Source organism: Pseudorasbora parva, chromosome 14, assembly GCF_024679245.1.
Source record: "Pseudorasbora parva isolate DD20220531a chromosome 14, ASM2467924v1, whole genome shotgun sequence".
In the NCBI taxonomy this organism is placed as follows: Eukaryota; Metazoa; Chordata; class Actinopteri; order Cypriniformes; family Gobionidae; genus Pseudorasbora; species Pseudorasbora parva.
In genome coordinates, this window is record NC_090185.1 from 43722085 (window position 1) to 43748513 (window position 26429).

The following is a 26429-nucleotide window of genomic DNA, read 5'->3' on the forward strand; positions in this document are numbered from 1 at the left end:
TCTGTCATAATGAGACACAACACACACTACAGATCCTCTCACACTACACCTGAGGTGTCTGACGCAGTGGTCACAGACACATCTATTACTGTGGAGACCTCAGTCTGTCATAATGAGACACAACACACACTACAGATCCTCTCACACTACAGAGCACAACAGCAAAAAGATCCTTACTGAACATCACACAGATGGACACAAAACAACACTGGACTGGACTGAATGCAGGGAAAGTTGGCATGTCTTGACTTTGCTGACCACTCTTCCTCTCACTCTATGTACAGAAATGCTGCAATAGGAGAGGATATTCACTGCTTCACTGTTAAGGCCAGACTACAGGTGCTGCCAACCAGAGACAATCTAGCATTATGGTCACCAGCCACACTGGATAATGCTTTCTAACTCTGATCACCTTGAATTAATTGCTCATATTGTGAATGGATATAATAAGTACAAGGGACTATATACAGCACGCCATGACCGTATCGTTGATCTCATTGCAAGTTCTGTTCAGGACATATTTCCAAAAAATATGCCTATGTATAAACATTCACGAGTAATCCCAGTCTGGTCCAACAGCTCTGAGGATGTGTTCTGAACATCCCTAACAGCCCTGATGTTGTGTTGGTGGATATAGACAGAAAGCAGGTGTTAGTCCTTGAAGTAGGTTGTGTTTATGATTTGTATATGGACATAGCCTTCTTGGAAAAAATGACTAAATGCCAACCTCTCCTTGCTAAGATCAGTGACCTGGGCTATGCATGTAAGTTTGCGGTATTGATATTTGGCAGCCTGGGACATGTGCACAAACTGACTGTTAGTGGATTAAGACTGGCAGGGCTACCAAAAGAACAGTCTAAACAGCTGGCCAAACCCTGCTCTATATCAGCTGTGATCGGCTGTCTTCTGTGTGGCGTAAGCGATGTTTTATGTACCCTTAATGTCAAAGCTGTGCTACCTCTGAGAATATTTGAATCCTTTCTGTAAGAAATTTGATTAAAACACTTGTTTTTAATTGTGATTAATCAGAAAAAGTTGTCGTCCTGTAACTTCATAACCACTTGCTTGATTAACGAAAATTAGGGTTCATTTTAAAGCTTAGAAGTGATGGCTTTACAGTGAATGTAATGAATATGATTAACTCTTAACAACTGCTTTTAAATGTGCTGTAAGTGACAAGACATGCTTATGTGGTCAGACATGCTTTCTTCTGCGATCCCGCTTTGCAGTAATGACGCAGCATCATGTGAAGATTCACCCGATGGGAACTGGCGTGGCCATCATCAGAGGGCCGTTTTCCACTGTTACCTGATTTGCCCATTTCACAGTGTGGGTGGGGTTTAGGGGTGGGGTCAGGGGAAGGGGCTCATTTTCAATGCCTGATTTATAAACACTCATCAGTTTGAAAACACACACACATTTAGAAACGCCCACTTTAGTTCTGCAGAGCTGGGGCGCGATTGGATTGGGCTGTTTGGTGTATTTCGGCTGTGGCGGTTAAAGGTCACTCACACTAGTCACTTCTGCTCTGTTGCTAGTCACCTAACATTACTAGGCTCCTCAAAAGCCATCTGTTATAATCGTGTTGCGCATTATAACCTATCACACGTGTTTCTGTTGAGTTTATGAATGCAATGTCTAATAATCAGATGTGTTCAGATTAGCCGGAGTTTTGTTCAGAGCGCTCTCTCACTCACTGTTCGAGATTCGCTAATTTAGGGACCGTCTCTAAAGTTAAATACAACATTGGTACGCACGGTTGTATAAAACGGACGGTACAGTGTTCATCTAGGTGTCGGGTATAATGCACACCTTTTGGATTTCTGATATTTAATAAAATACTGTCAAATCATATGAAAATATGGAGATTATTTATTTTACTGGGATACTGTTTGGGCTCATACACAAAATATGCTAGATTTAAACGTGTCATAGCTGATATAGGACACTGATGAGAATATTGCTTGAGAACATATTTATAGAGATAATATTATAGATTATATTCATTCACACTAAATGATTATTTATGCATTATGTGGTGCTATTGATGACGGCCAATAGAAGGAAGGAAATCCCACAGAATATAATCTTGCTTTGAAAAGGCCATAGAGCGGCTTGATTTATTTGTTGTTTGTTCATTTTCAAATATAAAACTTGATGAAATGTTTTCAGTGTGTGCATCTGTTCTTTTTGAACACTATCTCATTTGAACAAAACCGTGATAATATTGATAACCGTGATAATATTGATAACCGTGATAATATTGATAACCGAGATAATATTGATAACCGTGATAATATTGATAACCGTGATAATATTGATAACCGTGATAATATTGATAACCGTGATAATATTGATAATTTGGGTCACTATAACCGTGATGTTAAATTTCCATACCGTTTCATCCCTATTTTATGAGTGTCCTTCCATATATCATTTCTAATAGACATCATGTCAATCATCAATAATAACAAAATAATTCAATAAATTGCATCAGTTTTTCTGAGGTTTTCTCATCTGTGATGTACCAAGAACTTCCAAACATGATCATAATATATTTGTTTCCAAATGTGAAAGGTTTTTAATCAAATGAGACCATGCACTTGCATAGATTTAGTTCCCTATATCGAGGGAACTTCGCACTGCGTCGGAACGACGATTTGGGGATACTCCCTTAGCATGAACGCGTCTGAAGTATGAATGAAACTAGTCCAATCCTTATTGGTCCTACGTCATGACGTAGATGTGACGGCATACCCGGAAGCTATAAAGGGGAGCCCGGCGCATAGTAGCGTCAGTTATCGCTCTTCAGCATAACGCTCTGTGTGTGTTTGAACATTGTCTGTCTATTTATTGTTGTCTGTCCCATATAAATATATATATATTCAGTAAATAAGAGACCTTAGAACGAAGATAATATGTCTAGTTCTGAGTTTAAGAGGTGCGTGCATCCGTGTCCCCGCTACATCTCGGGAACGGACACGCACTCTCTTTGTGTACAGTGCCTGGGCGTTCAGCATGCTCAGGCGGCTCTCGAGGGAGCCGCCTGCAGCCACTGCGAGCTGCTGACGCTCAGGGTGCTGAGGTCTCGGTTGGCGGTCTTTGACGAGGCCGGCCAACCACGCGAGCCCCGTGGTTCTGGGCCTGCGTCCGCTGAGGCGGCGCGGCGTCGCAGATCATGGGGCTCGCAGCTGGACGTATCAGCGGAGATTGAGACTGCCGAGGCACTTTCTCAATCTTCCTCTGATAGTTCAGAGATTCTCCCACCTCGTGTGGAAGCCCGCGAAGCGGCTTCTTCCCCCGGGGTGGAGAATCAGATGTTGATTCTCTCCGGATCCGAGGATCCGGAAGATATCAACATCGAGGCGGGTGGGGCCGCATATATGTCACCACCGCACCCACCCGCCCAAGAGGAGCTTATCGAGGTACTGACTCGTGCCGTGGCCAAGTTAAATATCGATTGGCCACAAGAGAGGCAGGAAGTCCAGCCATCCAGCAGGCTGGACGACCGGTTTCTCTCGCGCCGGGCTCAGTCGCCTCGCCGGGGCTTGCCGTTCTTTCCGGACCTGCACAACGAGTTGTGTAGGTCCTGGAATAGACCATACTCCGCGCGCATATCCAACCCCCCAGTATTAGATTATGCTAATGTTATGGGTGCGCGCGAGGCAGGCTACGGGACGATGCCGCGGGTGGAAGATGCTCTCGCGAGCTATCTGTCACCCGAATCGGCATCGTCCCTAAAAGCCCCGGTACTGCCCACCAAGCCATGCAGGGACACATCAGCGTTGGTGGGCAGGGCATATATGGCGGCGGGTCGGGCTGGTAGCGCTCTGCACACCCTATCGATATTGCAGGCGTACCAGGCCGACCTATTAAAAGAGCTCGACGAGGGAGAAGGTCCCTCCCCGGAGGATGTATTAGAGCTTAGGAAGGCTGCTGATCTGTCTCTCCGCGTCACCAAGGAGACGGCCCGTGCCATCGGCCGCTCCATGGCCTCTATGGTGACAGTGGAGAGACATCTGTGGCTAAATCTGTCGGGGATGAAGGAGAAAGATAAGACTTTTCTCCTAGACTCCCCGATCTCGCCTTCTGGCCTGTTCGGCGACGCCGTTAATTCGGTCGTCGACAGGTTTCAGGAGGCGAGGAAACAGTCAGCAGCCTTCCGACAGTTTCTCCCTCGTCGGCCAAAACCAGCAAAGGCTGCCACTAGTGGGCAGCCGCAGCCGTCAGCCAGCTCCTCGCACCGTCAGGTGCAAAAAGAGAGCGTCGCTTCTAGAGCCCCTCCTCCGGGAGCTTGGCAACAGAGGCGGCGCTCTCACCAGCAGGCTTCCGTGCAGAAGGGCGATCTAAGGAACGTCCTTCTCGCTAAGAAGGCTGCTGGGAAGAAGTCCTAGCTGTGGTAGGGCTTCAGAGAGCGGTCCCCCTCGCGCGGGAACAACCGAGGTTGTCTCTCGCGCGACGCTCTCGAAGGGAAAACGATGTGGTAATCCCGCCGTCACAGACGCTTCGGGCCACATCGTTTTTCCTAGGGCACGTTTCGATCCAGTCGCCTCGAGTAAGACCTGCGACTGGGCGGGACGAGTGTCCAAATATCGAAAATCGTATTTCGTCCCCTGCCGGGCATCCGCTTCAGGGGACGGGAAACGAGACTCAAATAACACCCGAGACCAGCCTCGAGAGGCTGATTCCCTTAGTAGATTATCTCGGCGCATGGAAATGCCTTCCGAATATATCCACATGGGTCCTGCGTACTGTAGAAATAGGGTACAGACTGCAGTTCGATCACCCCCCGCCAAAGTTCAATGGGGTGACATGGACTGCAGTGGTGCCAGAGCGGGTTCGGGTAATGGAACAAGAAGTAAAATCCTTGCTGGCAAAGGGGGCCATAGAGTGGGTCCCGCCGTCAGAGAGGGAGGCCGGGTTCTACAGCCGGTACTTTATAGTTCCAAAAAAGGATGGAGGGCTTCGGCCGATTTTAGATCTGAGGTATCTGAACCGGTCTCTGAGGAGATTCAGGTTCAAGATGTTAACCATTCCCACGATCGTGAGTCAGATCCAGCCCAAGGACTGGTTCGTCACGATAGATTTAAAAGGCGCCTATTTTCATGTCTCCATCCTTCCATGCCACAGGAAGTTTCTGAGGTTCGCTTTCGGGGGCGAAGCGTACCAATATCGAGTGCTTCCCTTCGGTCTAGCTCTTTCCCCTCGCACGTTTACCAAATGTATGGATGCAGCTCTGGCTCCATTGAGACTTCAGGGCATCCGAATACTAAATTACATCGACGACTGGCTTATTCTGGCCCAGTCGTCCGAAATGGCAGTTCAACATCGAGATGTAGTTCTAGCACATATCCAACGCTTGGGGTTGAGGCTCAACACAAAAAAGAGCGTGTTGGCGCCAGCCCAGAAAACGACCTTTCTGGGGGTAGTATGGGATTCGGTTTCGATGCGGGCGCAACTCTCCCCCGCACGAATCAAGACCATTCTGGCGGTAGTCTCAAGAATAAAGCTAGGCCAGAGTATCACTGTGAAACACTTTCAGATAGTGTTAGGGCATCTAGCGGCAGCGTCCAACATTATTCCGTTCGGCCTGCTACATATGAGAGCTCTACAGTGGTGGCTGAAAACCAAGGGGTTTTCCCCCAGAGGGAACCCATTCCGTATGATCAGAGTCACGCGCAAATGCCTTCGGGCTCTAGGTATATGGAAGAAAGCTTGGTTTCTGTCCCAAGGGCCAGTCCTGGGAGCATCATGTTGCCGGAAAACCGTTTCAACAGATGCTTCCCTAACTGGTTGGGGCGCGGTCATGGAAGGCCGCTTTGCGAGGGGTCTATGGGAGGACCATCATTCGACCTGGCACATAAACTGCCTGGAAATGATGGCGGTTTACAGGGCTCTCAGGAGTTTCCTCCCAGAGCTTCGCGGGTACCACGTTCTAGTCCGTACAGACAATACGGCTGTCGTGGCATATCTGAACCACCAGGGGGGGTTGAGGTCGCGCCCGCTATGCAAACTGGCGCATCTCATTCTTCGCTGGTCACAAGACAGACTGTTATCCCTCAGGGCAATGTATATCCCGGGGATACAGAATCAGGGGGCAGATATACTATCGAGGCAAGGGCTGAGGCCCGGGGAATGGCGGCTCCACCCAGAGGTGGTGGAGGCGATTGTCAGGAGGTTCGGCCCAGTGGAAGTGGATCTGTTTGCGTCTCGAGAGACGTCCCACTTTCCACTGTGGTTCTCCCTCACGCACCCAGCCCCGCTGGGGTTGGACGCCATGGTACAGACGTGGCCGAGGCGGCGTCTGTATGCATTTCCCCCCGTCGCTCTGCTCCCAGGGGTCCTGGAGAGGGTTCGGCAACAGGGAGTCAGTCTCCTTCTGGTAGCTCCTTGTTGGCCGACTCGGGTATGGTTCTCGGACATAATAGCGCTGCTGGCGGATCACCCGTGGCAGGTCCCTCTGAGGAGGGACCTCCTATCACAGGCGGGGGGCACAATATTTCACCCCCGCCCCGAAATCTGGAACCTCTGGGTCTGGCCCCTGAGGGGGCCAGGTTCCGAGAGGAGGGCCTGCCGGCAGACGTTATAGAGACCTTACTTAGCTCTAGGGCCCCGTCTACTAGGAGATTGTACAGCCTCAAGTGGAATGTTTTCGTCACTTGGTGTAGAGAACGTGAGGTGGACCCAGTTAACTGCCCAGTGGCTTCAGTACTGGAGTTCCTCCAAGATCGTTTCTCTGCAGGGCTTACCCCGTCCACACTTAAGGTGTATGTGGCAGCTATTGGAGCTTTCCACGCTCCGTTAGGTGATGGGCCTTTGGGTAGGCATCAGTTGGTTGTACGCTTCCTTCGTGGGGCGCGTAGGTTAAGACCTGTAGTGCGTACCAGAGTTCCAACCTGGGATCTGGCAGTGGTTCTCGAAGGCCTGGCTGAGGCCCCCTTCGAACCACTGGAGACAGCAGAACCTAAGAATCTAACGCTTAAAGTGGCGTTCCTCCTAGCTATTACCTCTCTCAGGAGAGTGGGAGATCTTCAAGCTTTGGCCATCACGCCAACCTGCTTGGAGTTTGCCCCGGGAGGAGTAAAGGCCGTACTCCACCCTAGGCCAGGGTATGTGCCGAAGGTTCCATCCAGTACGGTCAGATCTTTGGTTCTTCAGGCTTTTCATCCTCCGCCCCATGTGACGGCGGAAGAAGGGAGATTATTCCTTTTGTGTCCAGTTCGGGCCCTAAGGATCTATCTGGAAAGGTCAGCTCAGTGGAGGAAATCAGATCAACTTTTAGTGTGTTTTGGCTCACCCAAGAAAGGGCTGCCTGCGTCAACCCCTACTATCAGTATTTGGATTGTGCAGGCAATAGCCTTGGCATATCAGGTGCGCAATCTGCCTTCACCTATTGCCTTGAGAGCCCACTCGACTAGAGGCATGGCTTCTTCGGTGGCCCTTCTGTCCGGAGTCCCTATGCAGGACATCTGTGAAGCGGCTGGCTGGGCTACTCAGCACACATTTATAAGGTTTTACAGCCTACACCTCCCTGCGACCCCCGGCGGCAGGGTACCCCAGTCCTGATTGTGCCTGGTCTCCAGCTCACAATAGGGCAGGCGTATCCTTGGTGTGGCCTAGTGGGTACTCGTTCCCCAAATCGTCGTTCCGACGCAGTGCGAAGTTCCCTCGATATAGGGAACGGCTCGGGTTATGTATATAACCCTTGTTCCCTGAGAGGGAACGAGCACTGCGTCTCGTCGCCACACCGCGTATCGCCTGAGAGCATTATGCTTCATCGCGATAATTGACGCTACTATGCGCCGGGCTCCCCTTTATAGCTTCCGGGTATGCCGTCACATCTACGTCATGACGTAGGACCAATAAGGATTGGACTAGTTTCATTCATACTTCAGACGCGTTCATGCTAAGGGAGTATCCCCAAATCGTCGTTCCGACGCAGTGCTCGTTCCCTCTCAGGGAACAAGGGTTATATACATAACCCGAGCCGTTATTAGCAATTACTTTTAAATATGCCACTTAGACGTGAAATCATTAAAACATGCCTTCAGGGTGTACGTGGTTCATTTTAATACACAAATGATATATTATTGTGTTACTGTGGATGCTGAACGAAAAACAAAAACTGACTCAAATAAATGAGAAAAAATGCATTATCCACTCACTGCATGAAAACCCTGGAATACGGGATTATCCGGGCATGGTAAACTCCTGTGTAATTTGAGGTTTACCGGACGTATGTGGGAAAAAGCGGATCAGAGTAACACGGAACAGTATATTTCAAGATACACCCAGAAACCTCACATATGCGGACATATACAGGCATCCGTGACATTTCACGGAAATATACAGCTGAAACACTGCTGGGTGCTAGGACTGGTGACTGTTAGGTGTGAAGAAGGCCTTTCAAATGTTAATGACACTGAGGTGCTGGCTGTTCTCAGAGGGAGGGGTGGCAGGGGAGGACTTCAGGATTGAGAATTATGACTCTTAATCAAAGTTTTTATAAAAACACTACAAAATAAACACCCCTAAGATATAGCCACAAAAACTTTAAATTAAGAAATTGAATGGAACAAATAAAGGAAAATTAACCAACCATTTTAGAACAACCCACATTTATTGTGAAGTTTTACAAAATGCAGTTAATAACAATAACATTTAATAAAAAGGAATGTACATTAATATGAAATAATGAAAACATGGCTTTAAAAACACACAAAAAAACCCAGATATGCTCAAAATAAAATTAAAGGAATAAAAAGAAGGTCGTTGGAAATCGCATTGGGCTAAATCTCAAACATTGTGCAAATGGGAATTATGGCTGATACCTTTTCTTTTGTTTGACTTAACTGCACAATGTATGTACTTAGTACACATCTCCCTGCAATACGTTCCACAGGTAGGAACGCTGCTGCACAATCAGTCTGTGTTCCACACCTCCACAGGGTTCCCAAAGAAACATCTGTCTGGATGAGGGTGCAACCACGAAACCTTTGCAACAACATGGCGTATAGGACGTGTGTTAGTTTTTAACACTGATTATAAGAAATCTCTTAATGACTCCAGCAAGCAGCTCTGCATTTGGGTCGAGGACTGGTTCGTCCAAGAATTTGTATTTCTCTCCACGCCTCTCTTTTTATAAAACCCAGGTCTTTTTTTACCAAGGTCTCTAATGACTGAGTTACTTTCTAGTAAGAATAGGTTAGTTTGGGGTACAGATATTCCTTGCCATTGAAGCTTATCATCTTTTTGGACAGACAGCATATTCAGTGAAGTTGTCGTACTGGTATTGCAACAAAATTTTAGTTGGCTGTAGGGTCAACAATGTTGGCAGATCAATATTATAGTTTATAGAATTAAATAAGACCTAATTAATTTATTTTATTTGTATATTTAGTTGAATAACGTTGATCATAAATTTAGTGTCCCCAACTGAGTAAGCCAAAGGCCACAGTGGCAAACCCATTGCTAATAGCTTTACAAGTAATAAAGCAGAGCTGTCTCTATTGTCATTATCTTCTTAAGGTTTGTCATCTTTAAAATCCAAATGTTCACTGTGCTGACCATCTGTAAAGACGTGTTGCTCTTCATGGTCACTGTCATCATCTGAAGACGTTTCACTGAGCTCCAAGGAAAGCCTTCTTCTTCTTCTTCTTCAAAAAAAAAAAAAAAAAAAAGACATTTGTTAGAGTTTTTTTTTTTTTTAGAAAAAATTAATAGAAGTGTAACAATACACATCTGTCTGTGTGCATCAATTTAAATGTAAGCAGCCTTGCCTTCAGATCTGCCGAATCTTGGTTCTCATGTAAATGCTTGGTTTCTTCAAATATGCAGAAATCAACTTGCTCTTGGTCTCCAATGACCTCTGTAACAATTAAAGAACAATACAACGATTTTAGCTACACACAAATTTACATAAGCTAAATACAAAGATTTAGTTTAAACAGTGAAACATCACAACACCAATTGATTAATGGCTGGAGCTATGCATTTGTCTAGCATTATCTTAAAGTTAGCAGCTTTTTACTAAAATCCCTTAGAATCACATATCATGCACTTTACAGTACAGTGTACAGGTCATGATGGGCCATAGAAATGTTAATGGACCATTCGTAATAGTTTATCCAAATAACTTTAGTTATTGTTATGAATGGCCCATCATGATTTAAATGTTCAGGAAATACAGCTATGACCAAATTTGTAATAAATAAAAGTTACAATGTATTAACAAGACTTATGCCTATACTGGAAAAAACAAGCAAATCACTATTGTGTCAACTCTAACCAAAGCAGATCATAAACATCAGTGTAATGTTGCACGACATCAGTAAATATATAAACCAACTGCTGATGATCACTATTTTATTTTACTTGTCATTTGGTTTTACATTAAAAAAAAATGTTCAGTAACTTACCAAAATGAATACCAGCATCATCCCAGTCCACAGGTCTCATTTCGTCTGGATGAAGTTCATCACATGCACTCACTTCCAGCTCTGTGTTGTGATTTGTCTCAGCTGTAATCGCTCCATTGTGAAAAAAAAAACTTATTTTTGTGAAGATAAAAATATGCATGTGAAACATTCTCGTTGCAGTGGTCGCAAAACCGCCGAGCTCTCTTTCTCGTATTATTATCAACAGGTGGTTGTCCTTCCATGTTGATAGATAATTATGTCCGGCATTATATTTTTTCACCAAATTAAAGATACACCTGCGACGCGTCATACCGAGGGCGTGGTTTGAGTGGGGATTAGCAAGCAAACAACACGCGCCAAAGAGGGGGCGGTTTGAGGTTTGAAATCAACCACTCACAATACAGGTGGGGACGGAGGCGCACCCAATAGTAGTGTATTGTTACAAGCGCGCGAAAGTTGAAACCTCCGCATTGTTTCTGGAAGGACAGAGAACGGATAGTTGTTTTTTTTGTGGTGTTTGGTTGAGATTTGGAATCGATCATTTTCGACAGATTTAATATGGAGAGTAAAAGGAACCTTAGTTTTTCTACTCCACTGAACAGAGGAGGACAAGCAGCCTCAAGCCCAGTTACTGTGAATGCCTTGATGAAGCAGCTGATCTCCGGCCAGAGTGCTATATCTCGTCAGTTTACTACTTTAATATCTGCACAACATGAACGGGCTGATCTTCTCCAAGAGGCTCTCCAGCGACTTTATTCTCTCGAGCAAAAGTATAAGCAGCACGGACTAACTTACAGGAAGAGCCTAACAGCACTGTGAAAAGATTTAAAAGGGCACGTAACGTGAGGTAAGTTCAGTTATTGTTATATAATGTGCCTGTAAACCAAAGTTGGCTTACAATTAACGTTAGCCTGATAACGTTATGTGTTTTGTCTCCAGCGATTACTTTGATGGCCATCTTATTCAAACTTGAAAATATTGTGGTTCTTGCTGATTGTGAATCCGTTTAAACGCATTTTAATTTCAAACTTTACAGGAATCTGGAAGGTGCCTTTGTGTGAAACCCAATTCAGAGAACTGCCCACACAAATACGATCCACAAACTGGGTAAGACTGCTTATTGTATACTGTAAATGTTAGGTTAACCTACTACTAACGTCATATGGATTTGAAATGCCAAAACCGAATTTCATTAATTATAACTGCAACTTTTCCCCCCAGAATAGTCATCACACAACCTCGCTTTGACCATTTTCCTTTGAAGAATTAAGGACAACTTTTACAGATGTTGACCCTGAATGTGTAAAAGGTAATCTTAAAGATTGTATTATTTTTTAAAGTAATTTTATATTAATATTTACCATGTGTGCTTTGTTTTGCTTACTTTTATTGGTATTACAATAATTAATGATTTATTCAGCAGGTTGCAAGACATATTGAGACATCACGGAGGAAGTAGTCTTTGGCTCAGCCTGAAAACGCCCAAAAAAAGACACACTATGAAGAACATGGCAAAGAACCGTCAAAGTGAAGGGTAAGTTAAGAAACTTGCTAAGCATTTATTTTCTCTTTAGGAGATATGATTTTGTCAATATTGTAATTAAACTTATACATTAAACCCAATACTTTGATCAAATCTGAGTGTGACATAACCATACTCTTTAGTGAATAATGCAAATTGCATGTAAACTGGAGTGAAGAGTTCTGCTCCTGTCATGTGAGCACCTTCCTGCGATTAAGACCGTACTCTTAGAATACATAGTTGCATTATTGTTGCACATGTAAACACAGTCTGTGTTTTAGTGGTTAAATTACTGTCATGTTTTGCAGTTGCTGGAGACCAGGTCCAGGTTGTACAAGCTAACGCAGAAAGAGACCTGTGAGAGACCGCAACAATAGAGCAGATGTCTGATAAAGATGATGCTGTTGTTGATGGAAGGCCAGTGTGGATGGTGAGGTCTCCACCAAACAGAACTACGGTTGTCTGCGCTCTGCCAAGTGCCACGAACCAGACTAGAGGCTGACCCATGCTACACGTCACATCATCAGTGCATCATTATAATGTATTTTTACAATGCTCTTTGGAAATGTTTCCACTTATATATATTGTTTACTTAGAACATATATTATATGCATTTTTTTTTCTCTTATTTCTTTACATCGCTGTCCTTTAAATAGAATTTGCTCACTTTTTTCCCCCCATTCATTTTATAATATGTTTACAATGCTCTTTGGGAGTTTTTTTTTCACTTATTTTTATTGTTTACTTAGAACATCTATGTATATTATATAACCTTTTTTTATAACATTCTGGTTCTAATTTTATGTTTAAATTTTTGCATTGTCTCATTTTATAATGTTACATTTTAGATACACTGTGTATTTATTTCTTTATATCGCCAACTTTTAATATGTTGTGTTAATTTTATTTTTCATGCCTTTTTTACCCTTTCATTTTAACTTATGTTTATTTTATATAGTTATATTTATATTGTTTATTTGTTCCTTTTAAATGCCTTTATTTTTGTATTTTTTGTTCTTTACATTTTCATCCCTTTTAAATACATTTTGTTCACTTGTTTTTGTTTATCCATTCTATTCTTTTGCTTGTTTAAAATGCTCTTGATAATGTTTTATGTACCTTAATAAATATTCCATATTTTCCTAAATTGTTTTTTGTGTGTATTTTTCCTTTGGGGGGAGAGGGGGGTGGGGTTTATGGTGTATGAGCAGTATCTGCATAGCTGACCTATAACCAATCAAATCACTAAGCTATAAGGCCTTGGGTGGGCTAAGTTTTAAAAGTAACCAATAAAATCACTTTACTGGGTTTTCAATGTGCCCTGTCCTCCAATAGCAGTTTGGGTTTTGGGAGTGGTTTTAAAAGAACAACCAATCCAGTTTGAGTTAAAGGGCCAATAAGGGGATGGGAGGCAAAGCTGCTCAGAGGTGTGAAAATGTCTCCTGAAAAAACCTGATGGGATTAATTGCCATGGCAACAAATGGCTGTAGCATGGAAGTATACGGCCACAACATACATCCGATTTGGTATCATTCCGGATGTATACGGATATATACAGATCCATGGAATTTGACCTATCCGGCCAGTATACTCCCGGATTCTTCCGAATTTCAGCAGTGTATACAGGAGTATACGGGTCCGGATACACCTTTTTTCATGCAGTGACTATTATACCAATAATATTAAGAGTAATGTGGCGTTTTACAGCATTAAACACAATACTCACGTGAGTGTGTTGAGTCGACAGTGTTTATCCTGCAGTAGATCAGAGATCTGATTCACTCGTGTGTCTCCTAGTTCATGATCTCTCAGATCCAGTTCTCTCAGGAGTAACGGGTTTATACCCACAATTCCTCTCACATACTCACAGGCTTCATCTGCAGCAGGACTCACAAACCTGCAGAAGGGAAAATTAAGCTAGAATCAATTTAATTAAACACGGTGTGATGAAAACAGCATTTGATTCTAATGGGAAACACTGTGGAATTGTTATCTTGAATTGGCTTCTATGCAACACATTTTATTAGTGAAATAATATTTCTATAAACAATTAACCTGCACATAATTTCTGTTGTATTATTTAATCCCGTCTCACCTCAGTGTCTTCAGTTGACAGTGTGGATCCTTCAGTAAATCAGTGAGCTGCTTCACTCCTGATTCTCCAGGATCATTTCCTGTGAGATCCAGCTCTATCAGGTGTGAAGAGTTTGATCTCAGAGCTGAAGCCAGAGCTTTATAACCTTCTTCTGTGATACTGCAGTCTGAGAGTCTAAAAGAAGAAAAAATATAATACACAATATCAACTATTATTTACATTATGACTGATGAAGTCAACTGAATCTGTGTCTGTAAATGTTGAACCAAATGAGCCATACAATCAGCAGACAAGCGAACATCATTCCTCTGAAAGCTCCTGTAGTGTGTCAGCTGGCGTGTGTATCGCAGGATCGCCAGTGAAAAGACCTATATTGTTTGTAGCCCTTTTGTTTTCACATACAAGATTTATACAAATATTATATACATTTGTATACAACAGTTGTTTCTGGTTCTGGAATCTGATTGGCTGAGAGACTTTTCCAGCTGTGTGATATCCACCCAGTATCGGCACTGGAACCGTTTCCCCATTAGTGTCAGTCCGCTTGAGTGACTGTCATGGCGGTCGAGCGATTTGCCACTGTTTTAAGGAAACCACTGTTGTTGTGTCACGAAATGTAGTTTTAACAGTTTTTTAGGCACTGCCTTATTCAGTTTAAGGTCATACACAGACTACATTATTCAAAACAGAAACTGCACAGGATTTTCTCACCTCTTTGTGACAAATGTAATTCAGTAGATGCAGATTTGTTCATATTTTCATAGTTTCGTAGTTTCATTTTTTGCTCAAGAATATAGAGTTACTGGAATGAAATTGTTGATGTGCTTTCAGTGATGTTCAGGTAAATGCAGCCTGACCCAGCATTGATCATTCCTGGACTTTCTGAACATGTCATTTAAACAATATTTAAACAATAAATATTATTTTATATAACTAATATGCCATATTTGGTATTGAGAAAAGGTCTGTAATGTTGACTTCAGTGACAGTTACTTTATGAGTCTTTATGAGTGACTGGTTGTAAATAAGGAAGTTGTTTAGCGCTCTCTTTGGAAATCTTTTAAAGGACAAAGATATCGCTTTTCTCAGTGGACATTCAAACTGATTTCTTTAATAATAGATATTATGGACATTGAGCTGAATAATGAATGCTATATCAGGTGCAGGTAATACACTCGTTTAGTCAACCTCTCACTCATAATACCTTAATACTCTACACCAGGGGTCTCATATGGGATCAGATTCCCGCCAATTGAATTGCGGTCACGCATTAAAAAAAAAAAAAAGTGTGAATCAAAATTTTAAAAACACGTGAAAATATAATGCACAAAACTGAAAAATCAATGCAAAGTTAATCCAAATGGTGCAGTTTGAGTTTTATGTAAATCAGGGGCGGGTCTAAGCATCACCATTGGTCCACTAGTTCTAGATTGACAGCTCATCCAGTAGCCAATCAATGGAAGAGGGAAGCTGACGTCACCAAGAGACTCACGCCTCAGTTCAGCCAGCCGCTGTTGACTTGAGCTACGAGTATAACGCGCTCTCTATCACTGTATCGGCAAGGAAATACATTATTACCCTCATTCACTGCTATAAGAGGAGAAGATTTGGCTAAACTTGTTAAATCATCAAAATCTAGAGGCATACAGAGTATACAGCTTCATTATTTAAGTAAAAGAACAGATACCCTTAAGTCAAAGTACAGATCTCTCAAAATTGTACTTGGCTGTCAAAATCAACAACGACCCTATACCAACTAGGCTTTTAAAAGAGATGCTTCCAGAGGTCATAGATCCCCTAATATTATTAATTCATCCTTGACATTAGGATATGTACCGAAAACTTTTAAGTTGGCTATAATTAAACCACTTATTTAAAAAAATGCAACTTGATCCTAATGAATTAGTCAATTACAGACCAATCTCAAATCTACCGTTTCTGTCAAAAATACTAGAAAAGGCTGTGTCTTCACAATTATGTTGATTTTTTTGAAAGAAATGGTATCTGTGAGGATTTCCAGTCAGGATTTAGACCGTATCATAGTACTGAGACTGCTCTAATTAGAGTTACAAATGATTTACTCTTATCATCTGATCGTGGTTGTATCTCCCTATAGCCCCTTTCACACTGCACGTCGGACCCGCAATATTCCGGGAACACCTTCTGTGTGAAAGCAACCACGTCCCGGGATTGATTACCGAATTGAAAGCCGAAACTAATGCCGCAACGTGTACGTAGTTATCGTGCGACTCCTAGAGCTTGTTTTTTCAATAACACAACCCTGCAGTGCCAGAAGAGCTCGTCGGTGTTTTAAACACAGAGAGTGTTCATATACAAAAGAAACTAAAATTAAACAAGCAGAAATGAGCGCAAACTGGACACAAGTCGAGACCACGGAGCTCCTTACTATCCTCGCTGAAGCGGAGATCGCTCGCCGTTATACGTCACATCCGGATGTCACGTGTCAACTTGATCCATGACCGTTACGGGTTGTGTGTGAAAGCGCACATATTACGGTATTTCGCTGGCAGTGTGAATGGACCAAATCTAGCGGCCCGGGAACAAATGCCGGGTCGCATTATCCGTGTGTTTGCCGGAATCGCAGTGTGAAAGGGGCTTATTAGTGTTACTCGATCTTAGCACTGCTTTCGATACTATCAACCACAGCATTCTTTTAAAAAGACTGAAATTATGATGGCATTAGTGGAAATGCATTCAATACACTGATTCATAACCGTTTTAATCTTTATTTGATGTTTGAAAACAAACCCGGAAGAGAAGACAATGCTGAATAAAGTCGTAGTTTTTGTTATTTTTGGACCCAAATGTATTTTGGATGCTTCAAGAGACTCGAATTAACCCACTGATGTCTCATATGGACTACTTTGAGGATGTTTTTATTTAGATATATTTTGCTATATCTCGATATACGATATATATCTCGATATCTTTACAGGAAAAATAACCCCCTAAAAACTACAGCAAAAACAAATATGCCAAATACCACAAAAACTTTTTTTTTTTAAATTGAAGTAGAAAGAGGTAGTCAAGTGCTTTTGCGACATTTAACAAAAAAAAAAACTCACTGATACATAAATAATAATAATTTAACTGTAAAAGAAAATAAATAATATTGCCTTCTTTTCATTTATTTCATGCTTTCAAAAGATGAATCAAAGACTCCCTTTTTTACAGTTAAAGTAAACAGTAAGCATTTAGCAGAAAGATGGGGGCATGACTGAGATATAAATAAACTGATTTTGTCATAACACCATTTCCTGTTAAATTTGTATCAAAATTCAAACAGTGATGTTTGTCATGAGTTTGACAAAATTCAAACTCATCATGCGGATCATGTAGGCTACACATGAGCTGAGTTTCACTTCTTTTCCAGTTACAGAACGAAATATGAATGTCAGAAGGTAGGCTATATGATAATATGATACAGTACAACTTACAGAAGAGCACCGCGTGTCTCAGGACACCCGGGATGTGGCGTTTTTCCCTCTTGGTTAAAACGTGAATAGACCTATTCATCATAATCCCGTGATAAAGCTGACAAAATAATAATAGTAATGATATTGCAATACTTTTTAAATGTTTTCAAATGATATGCGACCATTTTGACATTTTAACCGAAAACTATGCGATCAGTTAGACACAGATCATAAACTGGCATGATTGCGACCGCGTCTCGTACCAGTAGTGTCAATCACCTGACTGTGGGTGAAACTTGCGCTTTGAACTATGATGAACATTAATATTTCTTTATGAATTTTAGCAAGCAGTTGTGTTAGAAGGAAAACATGGTCTCTAAACTGAGTCCTGAACAACGTGCGCGCTTGTCAACATGATAACTAATCCTCACCTGGTTGTGGAAGCAGCCGTGTTCAATGAGACAACACGCGAGGGGAGGGGGAACAAAAGCAAGAGGCGGGAGGCGCGCGAGGCTCCGCGAGCACAACACAGAGAAGGCAAACAAGCAAAGTGGCGGAATCAGAATTAAATATAAACAATATATCGATATATACGATATGTCCAAATCCATATCGAGCTGAAAAAATATCTTGATATATTTTAAATATCGAGATATCGCCCACCCCTATTTTTATTCCCTTTCTGGACATGGACAGTATAGTGTGCATACACTTGCATACGCTCTCGGACTAAATATAAAATATCTTAAACTGTGTTTGAAGATGAACGGAGGTCTTACGGGTGTGGAGCGACATTAGGGGGAGGAGCTAAAGGGTTAGTTCAACCAAAAATGAAAATTATTTCATTAATTACTCACCCTCATGTCGTTGGACACCCATCAGACCTTCGTTCATCTTTGGAACACAAATGAAGATATTTTTGTTTAAAGCTGAGAAAGGCCTCCATTGTCATTCAGTACATTTCCACTGACCCACTCACAAAACCCTAAACATGTTGTTATAAAGTCCATCACACAACAGTGGCTGTACAATAATTTCATGAAGTGACGCAAATAGTTTTTTTGTGCAAAAAAAAATCAAAATAATGAGTTTATCCGCAAGGTTATTGTCTTCCGTGTAGTCTTCCGAATAATTGTTTATTCGACACATCATCCTAAATAAACCCGTCTCCCGCGCGATGACTCTGATCCTTCAAATGTTCATATTTTTGTGTAATCAACGCGTCATCCTCAATAAAGGCGTCTCTTGCGTGATACCACTAACTTTGGAATATTCTGATCTAATATGATTTCTGACCTGTAAGGTTGGCAGAATAATAATCATACACTGTGTGTTAATAGGCCAGAGGAGAACCTGCACCTCGACAGTCTGGTTTCTCCAAGGTTTATTTATCTCCATCATGCCCTGATGGAGTTTTGGTTCCTTGCCACTGCCGCCTTTGGCTTGGCTTGCTCAGTTGGGGACACTAAAATTTCAACTAAAGTTTTCAACTAAATATCCAAATGAATTTAATTACTAAATTAACTGTATCAACTTTATTACTGATCTGCCCACATTGATAAATTGAATAAATTAAATATGATAAATTGAAATGAGCTGATGACATCACCGTTTTCTCCAGAATGACAGCAGAATAAAATTGTTGCAATATTTTCCTGTTTAACACTGTAAAGATGTTTTAAAACAATCGTCATTGTAAAAGCGCTATATAAATAAAGTTGACTTGACTAAAATACGAGTAAAAGTAAAAATCTGGGTAGAGCGACATGTATCACCTCAGGTGTACATGTATCAACACTCACTTTTATCTTATATTCCTTTGAATGAATAGGACCATAGGCTGAATCAGTAACAATAAAATGGTTATTAAAAACATTGACAATATTTTCTTTCCCTTTATAATGATTTCCTTAACTTTTAAATAGTCAGGTAAACCAGAAGTGGAAACCACATATAAATCACTATCATGAATATCTTGTAAAAAGGCCTGTTCATTTGAGGTGAAGCATCGATTGACTGGTCGACAACTACTCTGTAAGTGTTTGTAACTTTTCTCATTTGATTGTTTGTTCATTTGTTGTTAGATAAGTGTGTCTGTGTACTGCATTGGTGTGTATTAGTAGTTTTTGGTGTATTCTCGTGGTGTGTGTGGAGGAGTTAGCCTTTGTTTGGTCATTGCCACGTGTGTAAACGCGTTTGTTGGGGGCATTCCCAGCTGCTTTCAATGACTATCCTCAGGTGGGTATAAATAGAGTGATAGTCCGCGGCAGCCCTCGTGTGAAGCCTGACGAATGTGAGGCCCGACGAGTGTGAAGCCTGACGAATGTGAAGCCCGACGAGTGTGAAGCCCGACGAGTGTGAAGCCTGACGAATGTGAAGCCTGACGAGTGTGAAGCCTGACGAGTGTGAGGCCTGACGAGTGTGAAGCCTGACGAGTGTGAAGCCTGACGAGTGTGAGGCCTGACGAGTGTGAAGCCTGACGAGTGTAAAGACTTTCAATTCTTCCCTGTGCAACTCCTCCCGAGCAAGGACCCCGACAAGGCACTTGAGTATCATTTTCCTTTTCATTATTTGTGTTTAGTTTTCTTATTTCTGTCTGGCCTTTTCTCTGATCTGTATTCACCATGTGCTTTCAAATCTCTACTATTACTACTAGCACTCGCAAATCACGCTCTGTACGCACGAGACGCCGCAATCCTAATAATTTGCGCAGTCTGCGTAAATCCTCTGCTACTTTACTCTCTATTCCAATTGGTCTCTGGAATTGCCAGTCTGCTGTAAACAAAGCAGACTTTATTTCATCTATTGGGACTCATTCTCAGCTCAGCCTCATGGCCCTAACTGAGACCTGGATCAAACCAGAGGACACTGCCACTCCTGCAGCCCTCTCAACCAATTTAACTTTTTCACACACTCCTCTGCCTATTGGGAGGGGTGGGGGTACTGGTTTGCTTATCTCAAATGATTGGAAATTTCATCCCTTATCATCTCTATCGGCCAGTTCATTTGAAGCACACTCAATCACTATTACTCACCATGTTAAAATCCATGTTGTAGTGGTCTATCGTCCTCCAGGTCACCTCGGTAACTTTGTGGAGGAGTTGGATGTGTTACTTTCTAGCTTCCCTGAGGATGGCACTCCTCTGATTCTGCTTGGTGACTTCAACATCCATCTTGATAAACACCTAGCCACAGACTTCACCAGTCTACTGACTTCATTTGACCTTAAGTTAGTATCTACTACGGCTACTCACAAATCAGGTAACTAATTAGAACTCATCTACACACCCAACTGCTCCACGGACAACACTTTAGTTACTCCATTACACACATCAGACCACTTTCTCATCACTCTTAACCTCATACTGACTCCTGATACAACACGTACTCCTACACAGATTACCTTTCGGCGTAATCTACGCTCACTCTCTCCCTCTCGCCTATCCACTATGGTTTCATCTTCACTCCCTCCACCTGCTCAGTTCTCAGCACTGGACACTAACAGTGCTACTGACACTCTTTGCTCCACTCTAACATCCTCCTTAGACAGTTTTTGCCCCCTTTCATCCAGACCAGCCCGCCCCACCCCATCTGCCCCCTGGCTGTCTGATGTTCTCCGTGAACATCGCTCTGGACTCAGGGCGGCAGAGAGGAAATGGCAGAAATCTAAAAACTATACTGACCTTACCTTGTATCAGTCTCTTCTCTCTTCTTTCTCTACAAATGCCTCCACTGCTAAAACAACATACTACCACAACAAAATCAACAATTGCCCTGACTCTCACACACTCTTTAAAACATTCTCCTCTTTTCTTTGTCCTCCTCCTCCACCTCCTTCATCAACTCTTACAGCTGATGACTTTGCATCATTTTTCACAATTAAAACCTCTCTCATCAGCAACCAGTTCTCCTCACCACAAACTGACACACACACACACACACACACACACACACATCTCAACAACAAACACGAACACGCTTCCATCCTTCTCTCCGCTCTCCGAGGCTGATATTTCTAAACTCATCCTTTCCAATCACCCTACTACCTGTCCACTTGATCCTATACCCACTTACCTCCTTCAGGCCATTTCTTCTTCAATCACTCCTGCACTCACTCACATTGTCAACACTTCTCTTCACACAGGAACCTTTCCCACAGCATTTAAGCAGGTTTGGGTAACCCCACTGCTTAAGAAACCCTCTCTGAATCCAGCACTTTTAGAAAACTACATCCTTTCTGCCTTTCATTGCAAAGACACGAGCGAGTTGTTCAATCAACTCTCTATGTTTCTTGAACAGAACAACCTCCTGGACAACAACCAATCCGTCTTTAAAAGCGGCCACTCGACTGAGACTTTACTCTAGACCTTACTCTCGGTAACTGAGGCACTGAGACTGGCAAAAGCAGCTTCCAAATCCTCACTGCTCATCCTGCTGGATCTGTCTGCTGCTTTTGACACAGTTAACCACCAGATCCTCCTGTCAACACTTTAGAAGATGGGTATCTCAGGAACTGCTCTCCAGTGGTTCAGGTCTTACCTCTCTGGTAGGTCCTACAGGGTGTCATGGAGAGGTGAAGTGTCTAAGTCATATCATCTAGCTACTGGGTTTCCCCAGGGCTCAGTGCTTGGACCACTTCTCTTCTCCATCTACATGTCATCATTAGGTTCTGTCATTCAGAAACACGGCTTCTCCTATCACTGCTATGCTGATGACACTCAACTCTACCTCTCATTTCAACCAGATGATCCTACAGTCTGTGTTCGTATCGCTGCCTGTCTGACAGACATTTCTGAAGGGATGAAGGAGCATCACCTTAAACTCAATCTTGCAAAGACAGAATTACTTGTTGTCTCAACCAACCCAGCACTTCATCAAAATTTCTCCATTCAGCTTGGTTCATCAACCATAACTCCATCCAGGACAGCCAGGAACCTTGTTGTAGGAGTTGTGATTGATGACCAGTTAAACTTCACTGACCACATTACTGCAACAGCCCGGTCCTGCAGATTTGCCTTATACAACATTAGAAAGATTAGACCCTTCCTATCAGAACAGGATGTACAACTCCTAGTTCTAGCTCTTGTTCTCTCCAGACTGGACTATTGTAATGCTCTTCTGGCTGGGCTTCCAGCATGCACTCTCAAACCCTTGCAATTAATCCAGAATGCAGCGGTGAGAGTTGTCTTTAACGAGCCGAAGAGAGCGCAATTTACGCCTCTCTTCATCAGACTGCACTGGTTGCCAATGGCTGCTCGCATCAAATTCAAGGCACTAGTTATCGCCTACAAAACAACCACTGGCTCTGCACCAATGTACCTAAACTCACTTGTTCAGAATTACACACCCTCCAGAAGCTTGCATTCTGTGAGTGAATGGCGCCTCGTGGTTCCATCCCAAAGGGGCATGAAATATCTCTCACAGATCTTTTCCTGGACCGTTCCCACCTGGTGGAATGACCTGCCGATCTCAATTTGTGCAGCCAAGTCTGTAGCCATTTTTAAAAAACATTTTTAGACACATCTTTTCCAATTGCACCTGACCAATAAAGAATAGCACTTCTTTCGGTTTTCTGTTTGTTTGTCTAAAATAAAATGTAAAAGTTTGTGTCCTGTGCTCGATTAACTGAGAATTCTTACAGCTCTTGCAGGTTGTTGCCCTCGTTTGTTTCGTTGCTTCTATTGCTCTCTCTTTTTTTTAAGTCGCTTTGGATAAAAGCCTCTGCTAAATGATTAAAATGTAAATTTAAATATTTAAACTGATGTCTCAAAATAATATGTGCTTTACTTTACAAACATTTCTTACACATAATATAGCACAATGGTCACTTACACCATTACAGAAAACTCCAGATAGATAATCTATGACGGCCATTGGTTAGTGACATCAATTAATGAGGATTTGTTTGGATCTTTTTGATTTAACCGTGTTGGAGAATTTATCAGTTGCTCCAAACAAAGAATCACAGATATAAGATCCCCCCACGTAAGATCAGCTCTGATTTAGTCCAGTTATGGAGAAGATCAGTAAGTGAAGTGTTAGCTTCACTTGATGCAGACGGTGGACGATAACATCCAATGATGATGTCGGGGCCATTTAAAAAATTAGTTTAATTGTCAACAATTCAAAGAAAGAAAGAACGCTAACTCCACCACCTTTTTTTGGGCAATCTGATCTAAAGAGATTATACCCCTTTATGTGTATCATGGAGTTTGTAATGATTAAATCATGTTTTTTTCAAAGACTAACGTAACATCCACATCAGAATCAGAGCAATGATCAAACACAGATGAAGTCCATCAACACCCTCAAAGCTTCACAGTCCTATATCTCGTCTTGGGTCGAAATTTCATTCAATAACAGCCATTTTGATTTAAATGCTGTTTATTGCTGATGATCGCGTTAATTTTCATATGCATCTGCCTATATAAGATCGCTCGTTTCTGCTTCTTCTTTTCTTGTGTTTTGATCAGGAGATTGTGTATTCATTCAGGAGATAGGTAATAGCGCCCCCTGCCGTGTAACAGTGAAAACATGGAAAGCCAGAAAATATTATCAATGGCAGGGAAACATTTTCTCCTTTATATAGTCTATGGTTCTCTCATAAAAGACGAGATAACAAAAGACAGAAAATAAATCACTCAGTCCTCTTGACTGAAAAACTTTAATAATTGTTAATCTATATTTATACAGTGAAGACTATGCAGTGATATTTTATATTTGATTACTGTTGATGTAGCCTTACTGAAAATCTAGTTTAGACCCATGAAAAACCTGAAAAGAACTGTTTTTCATTTGTATGTTTTGTATTTATTTGTGCTGCTGCTCATAATTGCATTATTTGATCATTTTATTATAGACTGTATATACAATATTTAAAAATAAAATGTATAAAATGTTAGGCTTTTTGGAGTCAACCTTATTTATTTAGGTTATATGGATCAAAAAACAAACACTAGGCCTATTTTATTTTATTTATTACTTTTTTGTGGTGGAACCAGCAAAAAAATTTTACCACTGGCCCAACCGGGCCAGAAAAAAATCCTTAATATTGAGCCCTGCGAGTACAAACATTTACTCTATCATACAGACGTGAGAAGGCTGTTGAAGGGCAGGGTGGTCAGCCCAGTGTACGAATTGAAAGATGAAATACATGCTTTTCTGACTGAGAAACTGTCACCTCTCATAAGCTCATTCAGTGATGAGAAATGTTAATCAACCCTGTCTTATCTTGGTGAAATATTTTCTGTTCTAAAATAACTGAATCTAGAACTACAAGAACGGGAGGACAACTTTTTTAGACATTGCAAACAAATTCAAGCTTTCCACAGATCACTCAAACTCAGGCAGCTGTGACTCAAAACCTCAAGCTGCTATATGTTCCCAACAATGATGAAACACATTGAAGCAAATGTGTCCAAGAAATCAGTCGCTGGCCCGACGCGTCTCATTCAGTCACATCTGGATGCACTGATGGGAAATTTCTCTGACTATATTCCCCAAGAGAAACTCAATGAATTAAAAGACAAGCAGTGGGAGAAAAATCCCTTTGACTTTGAAACTCCAGATTCAATTGCTGAACTGAATTGAACTCCTCCTGAAGAATCAGAAATGCTGCAAGTGACCTGTGACAACTTTGCATCATAAAACAGAAAAATTGTAATGAGTATCCCATGCTAAGGAAAGCAAGCATTTCATTGCTACTAGCCTTTACAACTACAGAGACGAAACAACCAAACCAGCTGGATGCTTCTGGACACGCGTGTTGCCCTCTCGTCTGCGAACCGGCCTTGGACCAGATTGTGCAGAATAAGCAGGCCCACCCTTCTCATTAACCCCTTTGCAGTAAGGTCTCGCCGACAGCCCCAGATTACTGAAAAACTTGGTATAATTATAAAGATTAAAGCCTCCAGCTTCGTTATCTGACCAATGTTTATGATAAAATGAGGTTGCAGTGACATTATTTCTTAATTTATGTCAGGAGTGCAAAGTAATCAATCCATTATGAACGATATTTTGAAAAGAATATCAACAAGAATCAAAAGCCAGTCACATCATCTGGTTTTATTAGTGGTCACATACATGCACTAAACAGCATCCATTCGGGCTCTAAGTCAACACTTGCGCCTATTTGGACAAATATAGATTTATCAACACGTTTGCAAAATATTCTGCCATACAAAATAACATTTCTATTAATTTCTCACTGAATTATGCTGATCTGAAGAGCTGAATGACATTCAGAGCGATCTCTGGCCATTTCTCAATACCAAGTAGGCAAACTTCTGACTTGTGTCCTTGGTAGTTCAGACTTGTCGAGTTGGACTCGGGAGAACGAACTCCAGAGGACGAGAGGAATCGTCAGCAGTCCCTGGTCAAGTACCGTTCCAATTCAAAGTTCACTTCTAGCTTTTTTACCAGGAGTGGGCGGGACCAGGATTTGTAATATTATTAGGGGTTCAAGCCTGAAGGGCTGAAACCCTATTGTTATTGTTAATTTTCCCATGATGCATCATTCTCCATCTAAAACTGATCGGGCAGACCAAACCGTAAGTCGCAGAGACTTGAAACTTTCAGGGCTGGTGGTACTTACACCGACTACCTACGCCACCGAGGCACGCCCCGATCGGCCTGACGGGGGCGCTACAGCGAGCAAAAGTACGAAACGGCTCATAACTCCTTAACCGTTAGGCGTGGGCTCAAGTGTCTTATATCGTTGGAATCCTTGGCTCGGGACGGACAAAACGTATGCCTCGGATTGCCTCGTCACCCTGGGAAAAATTTCGGGAATTTTGGCATTTTCCAAAAACCTACTTTTGCGAACTAGTCCTAGGTTTTTGGCCCGACCGGAACCAAACCAGCGCAGCCAGATTCTCTGGAGTCTGAATGTCAATAATTATTAAAAAAAAGTGCAAATTTGGGTTCACCGTCCCTAAGGGCCGCCAAAACATTTGAGG

The 26429-nt window shown here is 42.2% G+C and overlaps 1 protein-coding gene and 1 long non-coding RNA gene across 2 annotated transcripts in view; both read right to left on the reverse strand.

Annotated features, from left to right (window-relative positions):
* The window catches only part of LOC137040675 (uncharacterized), a 442512-nt gene that overhangs the window by 34048 nt on the left and 382035 nt on the right, over nucleotides 1-26429 (reverse strand). The window lies entirely within an intron of this gene.
* Nucleotides 1-26429, reverse strand: part of LOC137040672 (NLR family CARD domain-containing protein 3-like) — an 83548-nt gene that overhangs the window by 34048 nt on the left and 23071 nt on the right. Inside the window, exon 6 of the mRNA XM_067416464.1 lies at nucleotides 13667-13837. Within this exon, the coding sequence (XP_067272565.1) occupies nucleotides 13667-13837 (171 nt within the window). The remainder of the gene's footprint in view (nucleotides 1-13666; nucleotides 13838-26429) is intronic.